This window comes from Trichosurus vulpecula, chromosome 2, assembly GCF_011100635.1.
Source record: "Trichosurus vulpecula isolate mTriVul1 chromosome 2, mTriVul1.pri, whole genome shotgun sequence".
Lineage (NCBI taxonomy): Eukaryota > Metazoa > Chordata > Mammalia > Diprotodontia > Phalangeridae > Trichosurus > Trichosurus vulpecula.
Genome location: NC_050574.1, coordinates 319,809,416 through 319,828,742, shown reverse-complemented (window position 1 = coordinate 319,828,742; position 19,327 = coordinate 319,809,416). Strand labels below are relative to the sequence as shown.

The window sequence follows — 19,327 nt, the reverse complement described above, 5'->3', positions numbered from 1 at the left end:
ATCCTAAGTCAGGTCCTCATCACCTAGACTACTTCAACAACCTCCTAATTGGTCCCCCTTTCTCCAGTTTCTCCTGTCTCTAGCCTGTCCTTGACAAAGCTGCCAAGGTGATATTCCCAAAGCCCAGTGACTTCTCTTCTCCGCTGAGTCCGGTGGTTTCTATTTCTTTTAGGATCAGATACAAATTTCTCCTTTCTTACTATTTAAAGTCCTTCACAACCTGGTCTTAGCCCATCTTTCTAGGTTTATTGTAATTACTCCACCTTATGAATTCCTCATTGCAACCAAACTGGTTCTCTTTCCACTCCTCAGACACAGCCGTCTGTTTTCTGTTTCCATGCTTTTGCACAGGTTGTCCCCTTATACCTGAACATACCTACTCCTCACTACAGTCTCTTACATCTTTGGTTGCAGTCAAAGCTCAGCTCAAATACCACCTTCTAAAGGAAATCTTTCCTGAGTCACTCACTACTACTGCCTAGCCTAAAAAATTACCTTGTATTTATTTTATGCACATGTATCCTCCTATAGAATGTATTCTCCTTAAGGGCAGAAACCTTCATTTTTTGTCTGTGTATTTCCAATGACTAGCACATAATATGAATTAATAAATTTTTGTTAATAGATATTCATGCCACCTCCCTTCCTCCCCTTCCCCCCAACAAAAGCTTCTTCTGAGGGAAGATCTGATAAATTCCTTCACAATGAATTACAAATAAATGTGAGGCTTAATGTGTTATCTCTTCCAGGGATATTTGTGGGTTTTTTTTTTAATCTTCTCGAGTCATTGAATCTCCTATGGTAGAATTTTCAACATAAATAAATTGATCTTGGGGGAGGGAGGAGAGGGCTTTTCCTGAGTCCAAACCTTGTAGGTGAGCCTGGCTTCCAGTTCTAGATTTGGTTAAAAGATGGAAGGTCATCATAAGCACTAGATACTCTAGCTAAATCATTTACTTCCTCCTCAGTAAGAGGCCAGACTAGGTACATGAATCTCTCTCTAAGGCATATTTTATTTTACTTTTGGTGTCCATAGAGACAGGGTCTCCGGCCTCTAAATGACCACAAACAGTGCCCAATACAGTAGCAGGCCACTAAGATTGCAGTAGTAGAGAGATGCTCAATGAATTTCTTAAATATTTCAAGGTGTGAGTGAATCTTCATCTACTAACACTAGGTTTATAATTCTAGACCGTAGAGAAAAAAATAGCAATTCCCCACAGTCCCCAAATCTGAAATTTTACTCGACCTTTCACCTGCCCTGCCCATAACAACATCAAGGAGCTTATTCACTCTGGACATTCCCATTTTGCCATAACAAGAGAGGATGATTTTTTGACACTAAAGAAGCCCATTCTGAAAATTGAATAAAGGGGGACAGGATAGGATGGAGGGAAATATAGTTAGTCTTTCACAACATGAGTATGGTGGAAGTGTTTTACATAATGATATATGTGTGGTCTATGTTGAATTGCTTGCCTTCTTAGGGAAGGTGGGTGGGGAGGGAAGAGGGGAGAGAATTTGGAACTCAAAGTTTTAAAAGCAGATGCTCAAAAAAAAAAAAAGGTTTTTGCATGCAACGGGAAAATAAGATATACAGGACACAGAAATCTATCCTGCCCTACAAGAAAGTAAGGGGAAAGGGAATGGCAGGGGGGAGTGAGGTGACAGAAGGGAGGACTGACTGGGGAATGGGGCAATCAGAATATGTGCCATCTTGGAATGGGGGGAGGGTAGAAATGGGGAGAATATTTGTAGCTCAAAATCTTGTGGAAATCAATGTTGAAAACTAAAATATTAAATAAGAATGATAAAAAGAAAAAAAAAGAATCCCATTCTCCATGAGTTATGTGTCTTTGCAGCCTCTCTCAACCTTCAGGCAACTATCCAAGAGTCTGGATAGCAATAACAACAATCCTCTGAGTCAAGTATGCCCATCTTACTGGTGAGGAAACCAAGGTTCTGGGCAGTTAGGTGACTTCCTTGGGATCACAAAGCAAATATAAGCTCAGCAGTCTATGCAGCCAGCTCTGCATGTGTTGATTCATTTTAAGTTTCTACTCATTTACCAGATCTCACAGACTGATTCATGCCAAGGGGATTTCTGCTTTGTGGACCAACAATGAGAATCCATTGTGTCGAGTATATCAGAAATGAAAACTACTAAATCTTAACCATGTTTCAGGACTAGCTAAAATTGTTCCAAGCAGTTTCAACCCACTATGCTCCCTGACTTCCTCCTCTTGATTTCTATAGGCTTTGCTGGCTAGATCACTCATTTTGACACTTGATCACATGCCACCTCATATTGCAGGTTTAGTTTCCATCCTCACCCAGGGAAATTTAGTTCTAGCTAGTAGGGCAGATATCAGTATTGCCTGGATGCCAATGCTTGGCCTTGCCTGAACAGTGACGCATCTATGTTGCCCTATCACTACAAACTGCGGTTCTTAATCCTTTTCAGAAATAAGGATGCTTTTTTAATATTCAAAAAAAATTCTCAGACCCTCACAAGATGGCACTGAGAAAATGGAAAATGACATGGATACTACGATGTCATTATTGTTTTTTAATTAATTTCCATTTTGTGTCAATATCAATTACATATATTTGAAAAAAGAAATCTATCATGCCTCTTTTGCTAGTGCTAAAGGTCAAAATTACAAAGTGCGATACACATTTGGATCTGGGCACTCCTTGCGAAAACTTTCTCCCCCTCCATATATCCCCTGGGGAATGAGGGCCTCCAGGTTAGGAACTGGCTATTCTAGATTCCTCTTATGTTTCCCCAGGGACTGGAAACCGAGGTCATCTCCCTTTTTCCTCTGAATCTTCATTCAGATTCTCATTTTACTCTGTGAGAAGTTTCCTCTCATCTTCCCTATAGAGGGAGCTAGCTACCAATATAGATAGAGCACTGGGCTGGAGTCAAGAAGATCTAAGTTCAAATCTAGCCTCAGATACTTTCTAGCTACGTGACCCTGAGTAAGTCACTTAACCTCTGTTTCCCTCAGTTTTCCCGATTATAAAATGGGGGTGATAATAGCACCTCCCTCCTAGAGTTGTTGTGATGATCAAACGAAATAATATTTGTAAAGCCTGTCACATAGTAAGTGCTATATAAATGCTTATTCCCTTCCAAATAAAATAATGTTCGGCATTTAATGAATGCTTATTTTCTCCCTTCCCCTATGTTTAATCTGAGATGGGAAGGATGAGAAGAATGGGAAGGGCAAAGGTTTTCCCTTTTTTAGGCAGGCTTGAATGGGTCATTTAATAAATCATCCTAGTTCCTTGTGGTGGTTGGTGGTGGTGGTAAGGATGTTTTTGGGGGGTTTTTTGGCAATACTTCAAATGCTGTTCTTATCTCTTTGTTCACTCATTTCTGTGTAACTCATTCACTATACAAATGGCCAAATGCTAAGTGTGATGCACTGCAAAGAACAATGGAATGGGTGGGACTAAAGTCATCTGGTTCCTGTTTCAATTGTCACTCACAAGCTGTATGACTTTGGCTCAGTCATTTCTCCTCTCTCATGCTCGTTCCAGTTCTACCATTCTATAATTCTATGCTTCATCTCTACTCCACACACAATCACATTTCCACCAGCTTTCATCATGCATATGGTCTAGTAAAAGAAACACAGGCCTGAGAACCAAGAAAAAGGTTTTTGAGCAGCTATGCCACTAACTAGCTACATAAACTTGGCAAAGACAGAGACAAACCTAGGTCTCTTTCCTCATCTTAAAAATGGAGATGACAACGTCGGTCTCCTTTTCCTTTAGGGATGATAGTTGTGAGGCTGAAATGAGGTTAAGTGTGAAAATATTGTGCAGGGGGCAGCTAGGTGGCGCAGTGAGTACAGAACCAGCCCTGGAGTCAGGAGGACCTGAGTTCAAATCCGCCCTCAGACACACATGTACTAGCTGTGTGACTTTGGGTAAGTCACTCAACCCCAATTGCCCTGCCAAAAAGCAAAAAAAAAAAAAAATATTGTGCAAAACTAAAAGCACTCAAGTATTCCTTCAATGTTGAAAGTACATGACACCACTAGATTTGGAATGAAATACTTGAATTTGAAACCCCAATCTGATGCTTAATAATTATCAATAAAATCAGGTGAAACAACTTTAATGTGCGGTATATAAATGCTATTAAAATGTTATACGACATCATTATCATTACTATTATGTCCCTGTGGCATCAACAAGTCACCTCCCTGGTTTGAGCTGCCCACACCTTATCTGAAAGATGGCTATGCCTGAAGTACTTTACTTCACAGGATTGCTGCAAATAAGATGATGTATAGGAAGTGCTTTGCTAACCTTAAAGCACTATCTAAATGCAAGGTGTTATTGTCATTGTCATCATCATCATCATCATCATCTGTAAAAAGAAAAAGTTGGACTAGGTGACTTTTGAATGTCCCTTCCACCTGTCAATTTTATGATCCTGTGGCTGTTAAACATCGTCTCATCCAACTCTTTTACTTTTAGTGGTAAGAAAGCTGAGTCCCTGAGGTGAGATGCCTTGCCTCAAAACACTCGGAGCTGTTGACAATCTTAGGTTAAAACTCAGATCCCATGAATTCCCGTCTCCTCTTCTACTCCTACTATACATCCCCATGGAAAGCAGAGTCCAGGTGTATATTTTTATTATCTCATCGTGAATTTTATTTCCATCACTTTCATCATTCTTTATGTAATTGTTTTTAATGTTACCGAACCAACATCATAGAGATTCATTCTGCGTTAGGGAATTATCTAGTTATTCAGAGAACTGCTTTAAAAGCTATTAATTCTACAATTAGTTTTTGTTGATTTTAAGAGAACAAAAATGAAAAATTTAAATGAATGTTTGCATCTGAAGACAATGGTGTGAACAGGATTTTAAATCAAATGAAATACCATAGAAGAGTCAGTATGAAGACAGGGCTGGAGGAGGCGAGGTCACATAGAAGAAACATTAAATGAAATTGTAACAGTCTGCTAGAGGAAAAGCTCAATGCAGGAAGCCACATGTGTAGATTGATAAACCTAAGTCAATATTATTATTGAAATGAAAAATGTATTTGGGTACTGCCACAAGACACAACCTCTTGTTTTCATTCCTGCAATTTCTGGCTTGGGTTCATTCTCCTCCTACAAAAAAAGCACTCAGCAATAAGCTGAAAAATATGGGGAGCTTAGGGAAGAGAAGTGATTAATAAATTCCAAAAGAATTTCTTCCTAGCATGAAAAAAAGATTGTGTTTGTTAGCAGTTAAATGGAAACAGAATACTGAAATTAGATGGTAATTTAAAACAATGCTGCATCTTAATTTTTTAAATTGCAAATCAGGAGAAGAAGATATTTATGACCAGAAAATGTTCCTGCATCTATTTAACACAAACATGGCCTTTCTCTATTTCCATGGAAATGAAGGTCACATCAACTCTCAGCCCATTCAATATCTGATTGGAGAAAAATCTAAACAGGAAAAGGAGTGACCAGAAGGCAGCATAATTTTCCTCTCTCCCTTTTGGACTTTGAACTTGTTCAACCCTACTGGTTTATGAAAAGTCAGCAAGAAGGGGCAAGTTTCACTATTCTAGAATTACCATTTATGCTTTCACCTAAAAAAGAATGGGATATTGATATAAAATATCAAACACAATATTAGCAAAGAATCTGTAGCAACATATTGAAAATATTCTGCACTATAACCAGACTGGATTTATACCAGGGTTCATGTAATACAAGGAAAATTGTAACCTTAATAGGCCATCTTAGTAACAAAAAAAATTACATGATTTTATTAACAAATGTCAAGCATTCTTTTAGGAAGAAAGCACTAGGAAGTATAGGAATAAATGAACTCTTCCTTAATGTGGTGCTCTAAGACCAAGGCTCAGAACTACCTGTAAAGAAAAAAACATTAGAAGTCAATCTAATAATATCAGGAGTAAAGCAAGGATATCAATTGTATATATCATTATTATTTGACATAGTTCTAGAAATGCCAGCTATAGCAATAAGTCAAGGAAATGAAACTGAGGAATAAGCATAAAGAAGAAAAAAATTATCACTTTTTGCAGATAATTATGATGCTTATGATGCCCACCATGCTTCAGCTGCCTTCTCCTTCTGCCTCTATGGTCTCCCTTTCCCATTAGTGAGTTCTTCTCACAACCTCTATGTTCAGGAAAGGCTCAGAACATTCCTGCTTCATTCTCTAGACTTTGCCACAATGTATCTGAGTTGGGTACCTTTCCTTCCCCCTCGCTATTTGACAAAAACTGTTTGGAAAATTGGAAAGTGGTCTAGGAGAATGTAGGCATATAACCATATCACACTGTATACTAAAATAAGCTCCAAAAAGATACATGACCTAACTATAAATAGTCATATCATACACAAATTAAAGGAGCAGGGAAGGAGGTAACTTTCACAACTACAGATAGAAGAGTTCTTGACCAATGAAGGAATTCAGAGGATCACAAAAATAAAAATAGACTCTTTTAATTACAATAGAATTAAAAAGCCTTTGCACAAATAAGATCGATATCCAAGATATGTAGGCAATTTATACAAATGTAATACTAAAAGCCATTCCACAATAGATTGAAGGTAAAAGGATCTAACTAGGAGACTGAAAAGGCTCTCAAAAGGAGAAATGCAAGCTATTATGGATAATATGAAAAACTGCTCCAAATCATTAATGATAAGAGAAATTAAAATTAAAACAACACTGAGGTTCTACTTCACACCTACCAAATTGGTTAAGATGACCAAAAAGGGAAATTACAATTGTTGGAAGTACAATACTGTAGTGCTTGTAGAATTGTAAAGTCATTCAACCATTAGTCTATAAAGCAATTTGGAATTGTACTCAAAACACCATTGAACTGACCCTATGATAGCAGCATGAGCCTTATCCTCCAAAGAGATTGAAAACACAAGGAAAAGACTCACAAATATAAAAAATAATTATAGTGGCACTTTGTGCTAAAAGCAAGAATGGGTAACTGTAACAACAATGTTGCCAGAAGCTGTTCTAGGGGTGAAAGACCAACAACAAAAGCACACAGGAGGGCTGCTAGCACAGGTTCTTTGATCTGCTTTACTAAGGAAAGCAACTTTAAGGAGTTAAGAATCTCGCTTTAATTAAACATACCTATATCATTCACTTAGTTCAGGGTAAAAAGCCAGCACCCTGAACTTCAGAGAAAATACAAACAGAAATTACAAGCATACATTATATAAACAGAGAAAACACACGTAGAAATCAACAGACAGGCTTCTGGCTGTCTGACAAGGGAATTATATAGTTATCAGAGAGAGAGGCACCAACATCTGGGTTTTCAGAGTGGGAGGGGGCGGGGAGGACTCCAATGGCTACCCAGAGTTAAGCCTGGCCAAATCACCAACACTTTTCCAATGAGTATGCCCCCAAAAGTGAAAGGCTAACCTCTGAGTATATATACACACTTCTTCAGGGTCAAAGGGCGTCACAACCATTAGACTCAAACCCATGTGAACTAGACTTTCCCTTGATGTAAGCAGGTCATCAAAGACTCCTGATGCAATCAAAGATTCCTTTGGGCTGAGAAGCACTCCAAAACAAAGACAACAAAAAGTCCACTTTGCTTGCCATTACATTTGAAAGGCAAGACTCACCAAAGGTACTTGATTACCTCAGTGCTGAGAAGCACTCCAAAACAAAAGACAAAAGGGTCCCACCTTACCTGCCCCATTCAAACAAAAGCAAGACTCATTAAAGGTACTTGATGGCCTTAGCATTCCAAAAAAGAAGAACAGCAAAATGTTCCCACCCTAATTACCATAACAGTAACAAAGTAGGTAGTCATCATTTGGGAAATGGCTAAAAATGCATATGAATATGATGGAATATTATTTCCCCATAAGAAATGGTGAAAGGGACTGATTCAGAGGAATGTAGGAAGAGTGATGGACAATGAAGTGAACAGATCCAGGAGAATTATTTTTTCCTTGAGTATATCAGGGTAAAAGGCAACTCTGAGTGACTTAAGAACTCTGATCAATGTAGTAACTAATTGTGACTTGAAAACTCATGATGAAACATCCCACCCAGTTAGTGCCGGAAAGGTGACAGATTGAACATGCATCATGACATAAATTTTCAGATGCAACCAATAAAACAATTTTGTTTTAGTTGACTGTACTTGTTACAAGGGAGGGCTTTTATTTGGGGAAAGGAACTCAGCATGCAGTGGTGCAAAGAAACAAAGGAAAAATGAAACATTTTTCTAAGGTCAGAGAAGAAATAACTTCAGAATGGAACACAGGTAAGGTATTCTTAGTACCACCATGTTAAACTTGGCATATAATTGAAAACAAGCTCTATGTAACAGTCATGGTTTCATATACAACTGTCTTTTCCTCCAGTATTTGTATATGGGCATGTCTATGTTTGCTGATAATTGTTAAGTTCACAATAAAAATAAATAAATAGAGAAATAAATGTGTGTATGCGTGCATATAATGAAGCAAAAGCTTCTGCAACCCAAAGAAGTTAGTGTCAGGGCCAGACACCCCAAACCTCTTGATCCTATTGGAAGGATATTTGCATCATCCCTAGGCAACAGCTGTCTTCTGTATTTGGATAAGCCAATCAATGGTCACTTTTGTCCACCACCCTAACGACATTGCTCCTGATATAGTACACTAAAAGAAAGGGAGAGGGAAACAGAAGGGGGGAGCTAATATTGGAGATATTGAGGACTCCTGCCCATGACCTCCAATTTCCTATTGCCAAATCAAATCCCAAACTCCCTTTAATGCCTTCTAAAATTTCACCATACCCTTATGCCAATAATTCCCAAACTAAGTCCTACAATTCCTGTAGGTGAATCCTCTCACTCTTGACCTCATGTGCTATGCTCATTCTTTCTTCTGAATATGCATCCCTCAAAAGAGCAGCCCTCCTTAAAGAGAGAAGATTAGCACAGAAAAGGCACACACAAAACTATGCTCAGTGATTTTACTCTTCATGCTCCTGATTCTTCAGTCTACCTAGAATATAGAACTACAATCCTCCTTCACCAACATTCATAGGGTTTCCTGACCTTTTCCAGGTTGAGAAACATCTGAAATATAGAACAAGGAAAAAGAATCCTCATATAGCTATCTATCACATACACACACACACACACACACACACACACACACACGCACACACACACACACGCACACGCGCACGCACGCACGCACGCACGCGCGCGCGCGCGCGCGCACACACACGCACTCACACACACACACACCTCATACCTTTTAATGCCTCTGACACATTTCTTCTGTCCTTTGGCCAGCAAATCCATGATCACTACTGGTATGGACACCTCATTTAGTAGGGGGCATCATGCAAACCTTATATGCCTTAATAGGTGGTCATAGGGAGTTCTGTGACCCCCCCAAAATTGTCACTTGCTGGCCAACCTCTGGTGATATGCCTTCCTGAAGTTAGCTAGATTAGTTCTCTGTTGACAGGTACACACTGTCCACTCCTGAGCCTATACCTGGAGTCTTTCCAGCTTAATAGAAGCTGTCAAGTTGGCATTGTCTCAATGAATAAACAAGGATTTCTTAAGGACCTAGCATGTGCCAGGCACCATGCTAGGTGCCAAAGACACAAATACAATGAATTAAACAGTCCTTTCTCACCAAGAGCTTAGAAGCTTAAATTCTAATAGGAGAGACAACAAATACATATTAAGGATATACAGAATAAATATGAAGAGAATAAATGCAAATAAATACAAAGTAGTTGAATAGAAGGTCTCATGAGGGGGAGGGATCAGGGAAGGCTTCATGTAATGTGGTTTTTGAGCTGAATCTTGAAGGAAAAGAGGGGTGGGTTGGCAGGGATTCAATAGACAACATTTATGTACAGATTTCTTATAAAGGCTATGACCCCCACCCACTAATTCAATCCCCTTGAGTTGTCTTCTCCATTTCAAAACCATATGAAGGTTTCAATTACTCATGAAAGCTTAAACTGTTCCTCAGAATGATAATTCTCTAATGTGAGATTCAAAGCCTTAAGAAAGAATTTAGTTCTATGATTTTAGCATCAGAAGGGACCTTAGAGTGGTAATGCCAAACTCAAATAGAAATGGGGGCTTCTGAACTGTATATAAGGATCCCTGTGGACTATCTATTGACTTAGAAAGCCACTTATTAGTATTAGCTGTGTTTTATTGTATTTTTATTTACTTTGTTAAGTATTTACTAATTCCATTTTAATCTCACAAGGCACTGCAGAGTACTGTGTGCTGCACGTTGTATGTGTTGGATGTCTCTGCTTTTGAGATTTGGTCCAAAAAGGAAGTCAAACATGACAGTTTTTTATACACATATTTCCATGAATAAGAACCAATTAATAGGCCCTTACCTCTTTCTTTCCTACTTCATGTATCACAATGAGGACTCCCAGGACATTAAGAGGATTGATGCCAGACTAGTAAAGTGATCCATATCATCACAAGGAAAAACAGTTCTCCTCTTCTAGGGCCTTAAGGGAGTTGCAGAACCAGTAATTAAGGAAGAATAAAAGAACCCACTAGGTGACAATGGCTAGAGCACCAGGCCTGGAATCAGGAAGATTCATCTTCCCAAGTTCAAATCTGGCCTCAGACACTGACTAGCTGCGTGACCTTGGACAAGTCACTTAAACCCTGTTTGCCTCAATTTCCTCATCTGGAAAATGAGCTGGAGAAGGAAATGGCAAACCTCTCCAATATCTTTGCCAAGAAAATCCCAAATGGGGTCACAAAGCCTGAAACAACTGAACAACAAAGGAGCCCACTAGATCTTTCATGAGAACTGTCTTTGCCTAACATTTCAAAGACATTTTTGTTTGACGTAGGTCGTAAGATTGTAGATCTAGAGTTTTAGAGGCCTCTATGTTCACAGATAAGGAAACTGAGGCCCGAGAAATTTTAACAGCTTGCTCAAAGTCATATAGGTATCAACCAAAAATGTTAAATTTGAATACAGGTCCTTGGACACCAGAGCCAGTGTCTGTTCCACTGTGCCTTGTGCAAATTGAAGCTCAGAAATTAAGTGACTTGCCCAGGGTCATACAGCTGATAAAGAGTCAGAAGTGAGATGCAAACCCAAATCTTCTTTGATTCCAAGTGTACAGCTCTACCTTGAAAGGAGGGAAACATCTTTTGGACATACTGTTTCCCCAGCTAAAGAGACATGCACCCAATGATATGCTGGTAAATACTTAAACAATAAGGAGGGGTGAGGGGGTGTGCACAAGATACAACTTTAAATTTAATCTGCATTATTAGTATTTTCTTCCTTTCCTTAAGTAAGACTAATGGCGTCAAACTCAAAAAGAAATTAGACCATTAAACTGCAGTAGCACATTGACTGAGAAAATCACATATTAACATATTCAGTGTTCTATTCTATTTATTTCACTAAGTACTTCCCAATTATATTTTAATCTGGTTCAGGCCTCACTCTGGACACTCACTCTAGAGTGTTGCTAGCTGCCTGTTTGACATTTCTGGTCTAGACAACCAACAAGAAGATAAATCAGGTCCTAGTTTGTAGTGTTTGCTGATTTTCAAGGTGTAAATGCTCACACTAAAAATTTAACTATGGCAATTTAATTTAACTAGCTGGCTCTAATACACCCCTGTATGGACACCTTCCTTCCAGTATTTTACATATAGCCAAGAGGCATTAATTGAGAAAAGCCCACCTTCTAGTTGGTAAAAAATATTGCTAAAGGAAATCACTGGATGTACAGCCAGAAGGGACCCATGAAACCAAGCCAAGAAAAGTCAGTTATCAGAAAATATACAGGTAATAAGGATTACCACCAAGATTTGGACCCAGATTCCAAATTCACTACTCCTTCTACCACACCATGCTGCCTCTCCACTCAAACCTAAGGCAATCTAAGCAGGTGGACATGAAATTATATTCCAAGGGGTAGTTATTAACCACCTGCGAAGTGCTCATCGATTATTCTGTTAATATCACCACATCTAAGTTAAGGATAGGATAGAATTCCAAAACTCATGTTCCTGGGTTGACATTAGCCCCAAGATAGGCACTACGGCCTCAGTGCTCCTTCCCCAGCACCACAGTTCCAGGGTTCAGTGGATGAGTAGGTGCAATTGGCTCCTTTCTCCTACAGATTTATCTTCTTAACAGAAATCATTAATCACCAAAGTGATATAAATTAGTCCCCTAAGCTGTGTGGCTCTAACTTTGGCTCTTTTAGGTCCACCCCATTCACAGACATGTGAAAAGAGTGAATCAGGTTCAGAGCTAAAATCTATAACGGAGGCATGCCCAGCTCATTCAGGGCAATTGGTGATCCAGACCGCCTATAGTCTCAAGCCCAAGAGCTTCACCTTCTAGACTCTATTCATCTTTCATTTAAATTCCTCCTTTCAGAGGCTTTCAGGATCAACTTATTTGTAAAGCCTGAATATAAGCTCTCAGTCTGTTTCTCCTCACCTCCCTCCCTTTGTATCCATTGAAATTTTTACCTAGAAAAGCCCTGGACAAAAAGCAGCCAGGTTGATCTTTTCCTATTTATCAAATTCTGGGCAAACCAGAGTTCTTTGAGGCCACAATGAATATAACATCATAAAATTTTTCCCAGCATCCTTTATTTTAACTTCAAGCACTTATTGAGCACTTAATAGCTCTCCAGACCTAGGCAGATGATGATCTGGGACAGTATAGTCATAAGCTACCCTTCTCATGAGAAGTCATTGTTTTTTAAAATCTAATTAAAATTTTGCGAAGTATTTGTTATATGCTACCCCATCCTCAGATTTTCCTAAGGCATTTTGTCTGTATTGCTCCCCACCTGTATCATACTTAACCATGTCCATGTAGCTTCTCTTTTCCTTATCCCATCCCCAAGTAGTAGAAATAGTAGAAAATAAGCTCTTTGAAGGCCAGGACTATGTTATGTCATTTTTATATTCAAATATCCAATACCTAGCAGTGTGCCTTGTGGATATGTTATAGATACTTAATGAATTAATGAAAAAAAATGGGAATGGTTCTTGGGTAATTTTCACTTTTTAAATTTATGTTAAGCAACATGTGTTCTAGAAGAATTTATAAATCTGGTTGGGAGATAAAAAATTAAAAATAAAAATAAAAAAGAAGCATGCTAATGGAATGAAATTCACCATCATGTATTTAAAGATAATAAAGTTCTATCTTCCCTCTTCCTCTCCATTCCCACTGTCCACCCACTCCTCAAGAAACTCTCTCATCTCTGCTTTATAGAAGGACAAAACTAGGAGGAGTTTCAAGAAGTCATCTGTGTAATCCAACCGATACCAGTACTGGCAGTTGCACCTACAGCATCCCTACTCAACGACCATGCAGTTTTTTACTTGAAGACCCCACTCCCACACTGCCCCGGTGATATCCTGGTCCCCTTTTTGGACAGCTCCGGTTGTTAGGAAGCTTTTCCTTACATGGTACTGAAATGAGCTTTGGGGCCAACAAGAAAAAGAATCAAATCTCTTTCTCATGGCCCATTGGATATTCCCATAGTCTTTTGCACAGAGCAGATGCTTAGAGTATTTGTTGAATTGAAGACAGCTACAATATCCTCATTAAATGTTTTCTCCTCCAAGCTAACTAAACACCCCTAGTTTCTTTAAGCAACCTTTCTTTCTATCAGATAATTTCATGGCTTCTCAAAATCCTGGTTGTTCTTCTCTGGTTGCTCTTTCAGCTTACTATCCTTCCTAAGATGGGGTGAACACATTAGACTACAATGGAGTAACCAGGGCAGGAATTGTGCCAAAACACCATGCCTATTTCAGCGTAAAGTCCACCTTGGCTTTTTTAGCTGCCATGCTGCCCTGATGATTCATGATGATTTTTTTTTTTGTTCACTGTAAGGTCTCCCCCTCTATCCCACCACCAGATTAAACATTCTAAAACTCTAAAATCTCTTTGAATCAAGGAAGGACTCTTTCCTCTGTTTAACTTTCCAAGAAATCTAGAACCGTCTTAATCTTATCTCTACTATGTTCCAATGCAGCTTTCCATTCTATTCCCTGATCACAATAGGCTAAATGTGCCTGGCCAGCCCTCAGACCCCTTCTTCTAAATCTTTCCAGGCCAGCTCAGATACCATATCCTCTATGAAGCCTTGCCTCAACTGTGCTAACACTAGTTGATAGTCCTCTCCTCTGAATTCCTAGAGTGCACAATTAAGCTCTTAAGTACTTAAATATATCTGGCATTATTTTCTTATTGTTTCAAATGAATAAAACATTTCCAATTAGTTTGGGAACTCCTTTAAGGCAGGATCATCTTCTGTATATCCTGTCACCTACCATATGTTAGAGACCTAATAAAATACTAGATAGTAATATCACTCCACATTTCAAAGCACTTCCACGTCCTTCTGGTTTCCTTCAAGTCTGAGTTAAAATCCCAGCATTTATCAGAAGCCTTTCCTAAACCCTCTTAGTTCTAGTGCCTTTCCTCTGCCCATTATTTCCATTTTTTCCTTATGTAGTTCATTTTGCACATAGTCATTTACAGGTTGTCTCATACATTAGATTGTGAACTCCTTGAGAGCAGAAATTGTCTTTTACATTTCTTTGTATCCCCAGCACTTAGCATAGAACCTGACAGATAACAGGCACTTAAATGTTTGACTTGTTTGACATTGTTTCCTTTTAAGGAAAAGCATTTCAAATCTTGTTTAGGGTTAACATTGTTCTCATTGTATCAGGTCCTGCAATACTAACAAGGTTTCATCTGAGATTCATAGCTATTCAAAAGAAATCTCCACAGCACAGCAGTCACCTAGGAGAAAACTAGTGGACAGAGAACACATGTATTGTCCGAATTACAGCATGCAATCAGATAGGCAGCCCATTGACTTAGTCTGCCAGGACATATATCTTAGACAGACACTGCACATGAACAATGAGCTGGGCCCAGAAGTGAAGGGACTTGGGAAACTGCACAGTTCTTGTAATGATCCCATGGGCTCCTTGATTGAAAGTCCCTATTTTCAACATCAATATTCTTCTGGTGATACATCATAGCTATGAATCATGGAACATCATGATCTTTTGAGAATCCATTTCAGTGACTCAATGGATGATGACGAAATATCCATTGGATGTCAGTAGGCCTGAGCACATTAGCCTGCATGAAGTAGATAAAAAGGCATCTAAGATATGCATGGCTAGTCAAGTAGGTGATCTGGGCAAAGGCTAACAGATGAACAGACTGAGTGTGTTGCACTGGTATTCATGAAATATTAAGAGATGTAGAAGAAGGCTTCTAGCACTGAGTGGATCTTTGTAAGATTCGTGGAAGGTCATAGGCAAGAATTACACAGGATGAGTCAGTAGAAAAATTGATGAGAGCATCAAAATAAAGTACAATATTGTTATAGCCTTAAGGGGAAAGGGAGGGAAGATGAGAAAGGAATAAAAATAGTACTAGTCCACTTTCTAATTAATATGGCAGATAGAACGTTAGTATAAAACAGTATAGTACTTATCCTTCCTAAGTCAGAGGGGCTAAGCCTCTCTTCCCTCCTAACCCTCTGCTTCTCTCCCCTTTCCCATTATTACTGTTTTCACAGGTGACCCAAAGAGCATTGAAGCTTTGCTTATTTTCAACAATAGTCTTCCTCCTCCATGTGTCCTAATTGAAGAGTACGCTTTAGGAAAGGACTATAGCTGAATTTCAAGCTTGAAGGAACCTTAGAAATCATCCCGTCCAATCACCTCATTTTGAAAATGAGGGAACTGAGGCTGGAGAAAGTTAATTCACTTTTTGAAGGTTATACAGGCAGTAAATGACAGAGCCAGGATTTGAACCCAACTTCAAATTCAGCACACTTTTTAGGGTACCTCAAAGTTATTTAAAGAAAAAGCTTCACAGTACTTAATATGTATTGATTTATACATAGCCAGAAGTGATCTTACACTTCCTGTTTATTCTAGAGGCCAACAGTGAAAAGATTTGGGCCTGGGACTCTTATCCTCCCTCTGGTCTATGAGTCACCCAGGCTGGGGTTCACAAGTATCACAGACTGGTTTCCAGAGGCTGTGGGAGTTAATGGGAGGAAAGCATTCTGACCTCTGAATGACCCCAGGAAACCACCAGCATCCAGCCTTGAACTCTGAATATGGCCTTCTGGTTTCCGGTACTGCCACTAATTGGTGTCCTAATGGTCACTGATTTCCCAGACAGCTAGAAGTGGGAGGGAGGAGTTTGTTTGGCACCAGTGACAGGAATGTTTGGTGGCTTTGTGGGTTTATAGGGAAGGGTGCCTCAGGGTAGGAGTTCACTGCCAGCAATTCTAAGGAAGCCCTCCACCCCCTCTCCTTCACTTGTAGGAGGGGGTATGGCAAGAAACCACAAAAGCAAGAGGGGCTAACTATTGTTGGGGGTTTTGATGGGAACCTTTAATCTATTGTGGCTTGTTTCTTAAAAACATTTTTGTCAATATCTTTTGTTTTTCCTTCACCTGAATTTCTACTGTGGTTTATTTTATGCTGAAAGCAAATTTAAATGGGTGACTTGGTTTTAACTGAGGTCTATTAAAAACAAAAACCTCTTCCGATTAGTTTGGTAGTAAAGGGGTAGATTTTCAAAGGCAATACAAGCAGGCGCATAAGAATGGGAGAGGAGGCCTGGGATGGTGCCCTCATCAAAGCAGAGCAGGAAGAGAGCATCTTAGTAAACACTCCCTCTCACCTACTCGCTAGCTCAAATCCTGGGCCCGGCAACCCCAAGCGATGAAAGGCAAACAATTGTTGGAATGCGGAGCTGAGTAACTCTCAATCTCACCAGGCATTTGCGGTCGTCCACGCCGGACAGATCCTCCTCAAATTCCTGCCCTATGTCAAATTCCATGATGTAGTTCCTGAAAGTGCTCAGGGTGCGGATGATCATATGGTCGCCATTCTGGACGATCTCTTTGTCCGGTTTGAGTAAGCAGGCGATTTTTCGGATAGCCACATTGACATCTACAGGGGGCAAGGGGAGAATGGGTGGGGAAAGGAAGAGTTTAAAGAAAACTTTCAACAAGCTTTCCTGGAAGCCCAGAGGCGTACTTCCATAAAGTGAAAGCGCACTGAGAGTTCTTCATGGGCATTGTGCAATCAAAGGTTTTTGGTTGTTTTTTTTTTAATGTTTAAACCACCTCCAAAAGTTGCAGCGGCAATGTTTCGCGGGGCATTAACGAAGTTAAAAAAAAAACCGGGCTCACTTTTCCTAATGAAATTACCAATCTCCTCGGCATGCATTCAGATATTTGTCATTAATTAACCCCAATAAAATTTAATTTCTCTTCAAATCTGCAGCACAAAAGACCTAACCCCAAGACCTTGCTGCAAATTCGGTTTCTGCTATCTTTGCAAATCTCAGATCCTGGACTCCCTTGTGTTCCAACCCCGGGAGAAGCAAACTTTAAAAGTGCTACTGTATCATCTCGAGCCTCAGACTTTTTTCAACCAGGCTATGTTCGATTCAACAAAGGATTGTGTTTCGGGCCAATACACTGTTGTGAGCTCGCCCGACAATTCTGCACAGATTCACCTTAAGTGGCGCTTTGATTATTAACAAAATAGCAGGCGAACTATCTTACCCAGGGCTTTCAGATACTCCTCGAAATTCTCATTGCTCAGCATTTTCCAGTAACCATTGAAATCGGCAGGCATTTCAGGTGTCAGCAAACTGCAGATGCCTCGGATCAGAAAGGGTCTGCTCCCCGCAGCTTGGTTTCTGTGGGATGTGGCAGGCGGGACGCGGCTCAGCCTTGCTTTTATCAGCTCTCCAAGGGCCTGCACTCGGGTTGCAAGTCCCTCTAATCCGATTACTGCTCAAGTGCTACCATTTAATCCCCTAACAAAGCGGTCTCCTTCGGCTTTATAATGAGACGACAGCTTGATTTAAACCTCCCACACAAAGACTAGAAGATCAATCACTGGTTAGCCACCATCCTTTTTAATGGAGTTGCTCCTCCCTCCTTAATAGGGGAAGGGGCGGGGAAGGGGATCGAAGTACCCGGCCCAGTTTGCCCAGGGGTGCTTTGGCAACCTAAGTGTGCCTTGCTTCAATTATGTTTTCCTGTAAAGAAAAAAAAGCGGGGGTGAGGGGTGGGGAGGGGGCCGGCCCGAGGGGGAAGCGAGACCCGGAAAAAAGTGAAAGGTAAAAAGATCTTTTATTGCTTCTAGCTGGGAATATCGAGGCCCAGTAAAAACTGGGGGTAGGGTTGCGGTTGAATCTTTAATATAATTTCCAGAGCTTTTTAGACTATTCTTGAATCAATCTAGGAGGTCTTCCAGAAGAAAAAAAAAACCCACCCATTGATTGGTTGAGGGGAAAGGGCGGCGGGGGGCGGGGGGGGGAGGTCTTTGTTGCTTCGGTTATTAGAGAAAGAGGCAATTTGCAGCCTTGTGAGGTTGCAATAGAGAGTCTGGCTGTAGGTAGGTAGTCAGATAAGAGGGGAAGCTTAAGGCTTTTCTTATCCTGAGCTGGTAGACAGTTCAGATCTTGCTGAGTGAGGCAGAGTAGACAGGTCACCCATGTGGTGTGATTTGAAGAAATCCAAGAAAGGGCCCACACCCTTGAAATCCCACCAAAACAGCCTCATTCCTGTGGATTAAGACATTGACTAGAGTCTGGGCAGAACAACCCATTATCGACAATTAGTAGAGGTCACGTCACATGACACTTTCATTTTAGCAATGAAGACTAGACTGGAGAGGTGGTTTGCACAGGGTGTCACAGATAAAACTGGGGTTTGAACCCAAGTGCTTTAAAATGCAAATTCAACATCTTTTCGCCTGAAGCAAACCTTGTTGCTTCCTCACACCTGACTGTGAGCTCTTATCCTCAACTTTCCAACTCCAAAGCAAGTAGGGGCAGTTCTTGCTAAGAGCACAGTGTGGGTGTAGGCACCCGGGCAGGCTTAGGTTAGAACCATTTAGAGGCTGAGCAGCTCCAGGCCAAAGCAAAGGGGAAGACTTAGAGGCAGAACATTAGCAACGGCCGACTTTGCTGACTTCACAGTTCATGTGGGCACACACACATATGCATTGGCCTCTCCATCCACTCTGGGGTTTATGGCTCTATTAACCCTGACTCTGGGATACTTTAAAATATCCGTCTGCTACCAGAGAAATAGCAATGTTGATATGGGTTGATTTTCTTTTTCATTAAAGGCCAACTATCTCATTTAAGTGGTTTTCAGCTCCAAAGCACAATTTAGTGGCACTTTTCTCTCTCCTCTTCCTCTGTCTTTTCAGATTATTCCCCTTCTTTC

At 40.2% G+C, this 19,327-nt stretch overlaps 1 protein-coding gene across 1 annotated transcript in view; it reads right to left on the bottom strand.

Moving 5' to 3' along the window:
* The window catches only part of RBP1 (retinol binding protein 1), a 45,118-nt gene extending 27,099 nt beyond the window's left edge, over positions 1 to 18,019 (bottom strand). Inside the window, exons 1-2 of the mRNA XM_036745392.1 lie at positions 17,648 to 18,019; positions 16,849 to 17,027 (exon numbers count right to left, since the gene is read on the bottom strand). Of these exons, the coding sequence (XP_036601287.1) occupies positions 16,849 to 17,027; positions 17,648 to 17,720 (252 nt within the window). The 5' untranslated portion in view covers positions 17,721 to 18,019. The remainder of the gene's footprint in view (positions 1 to 16,848; positions 17,028 to 17,647) is intronic.
* Positions 18,020 to 19,327: the final 1,308 nt, after the last annotated feature.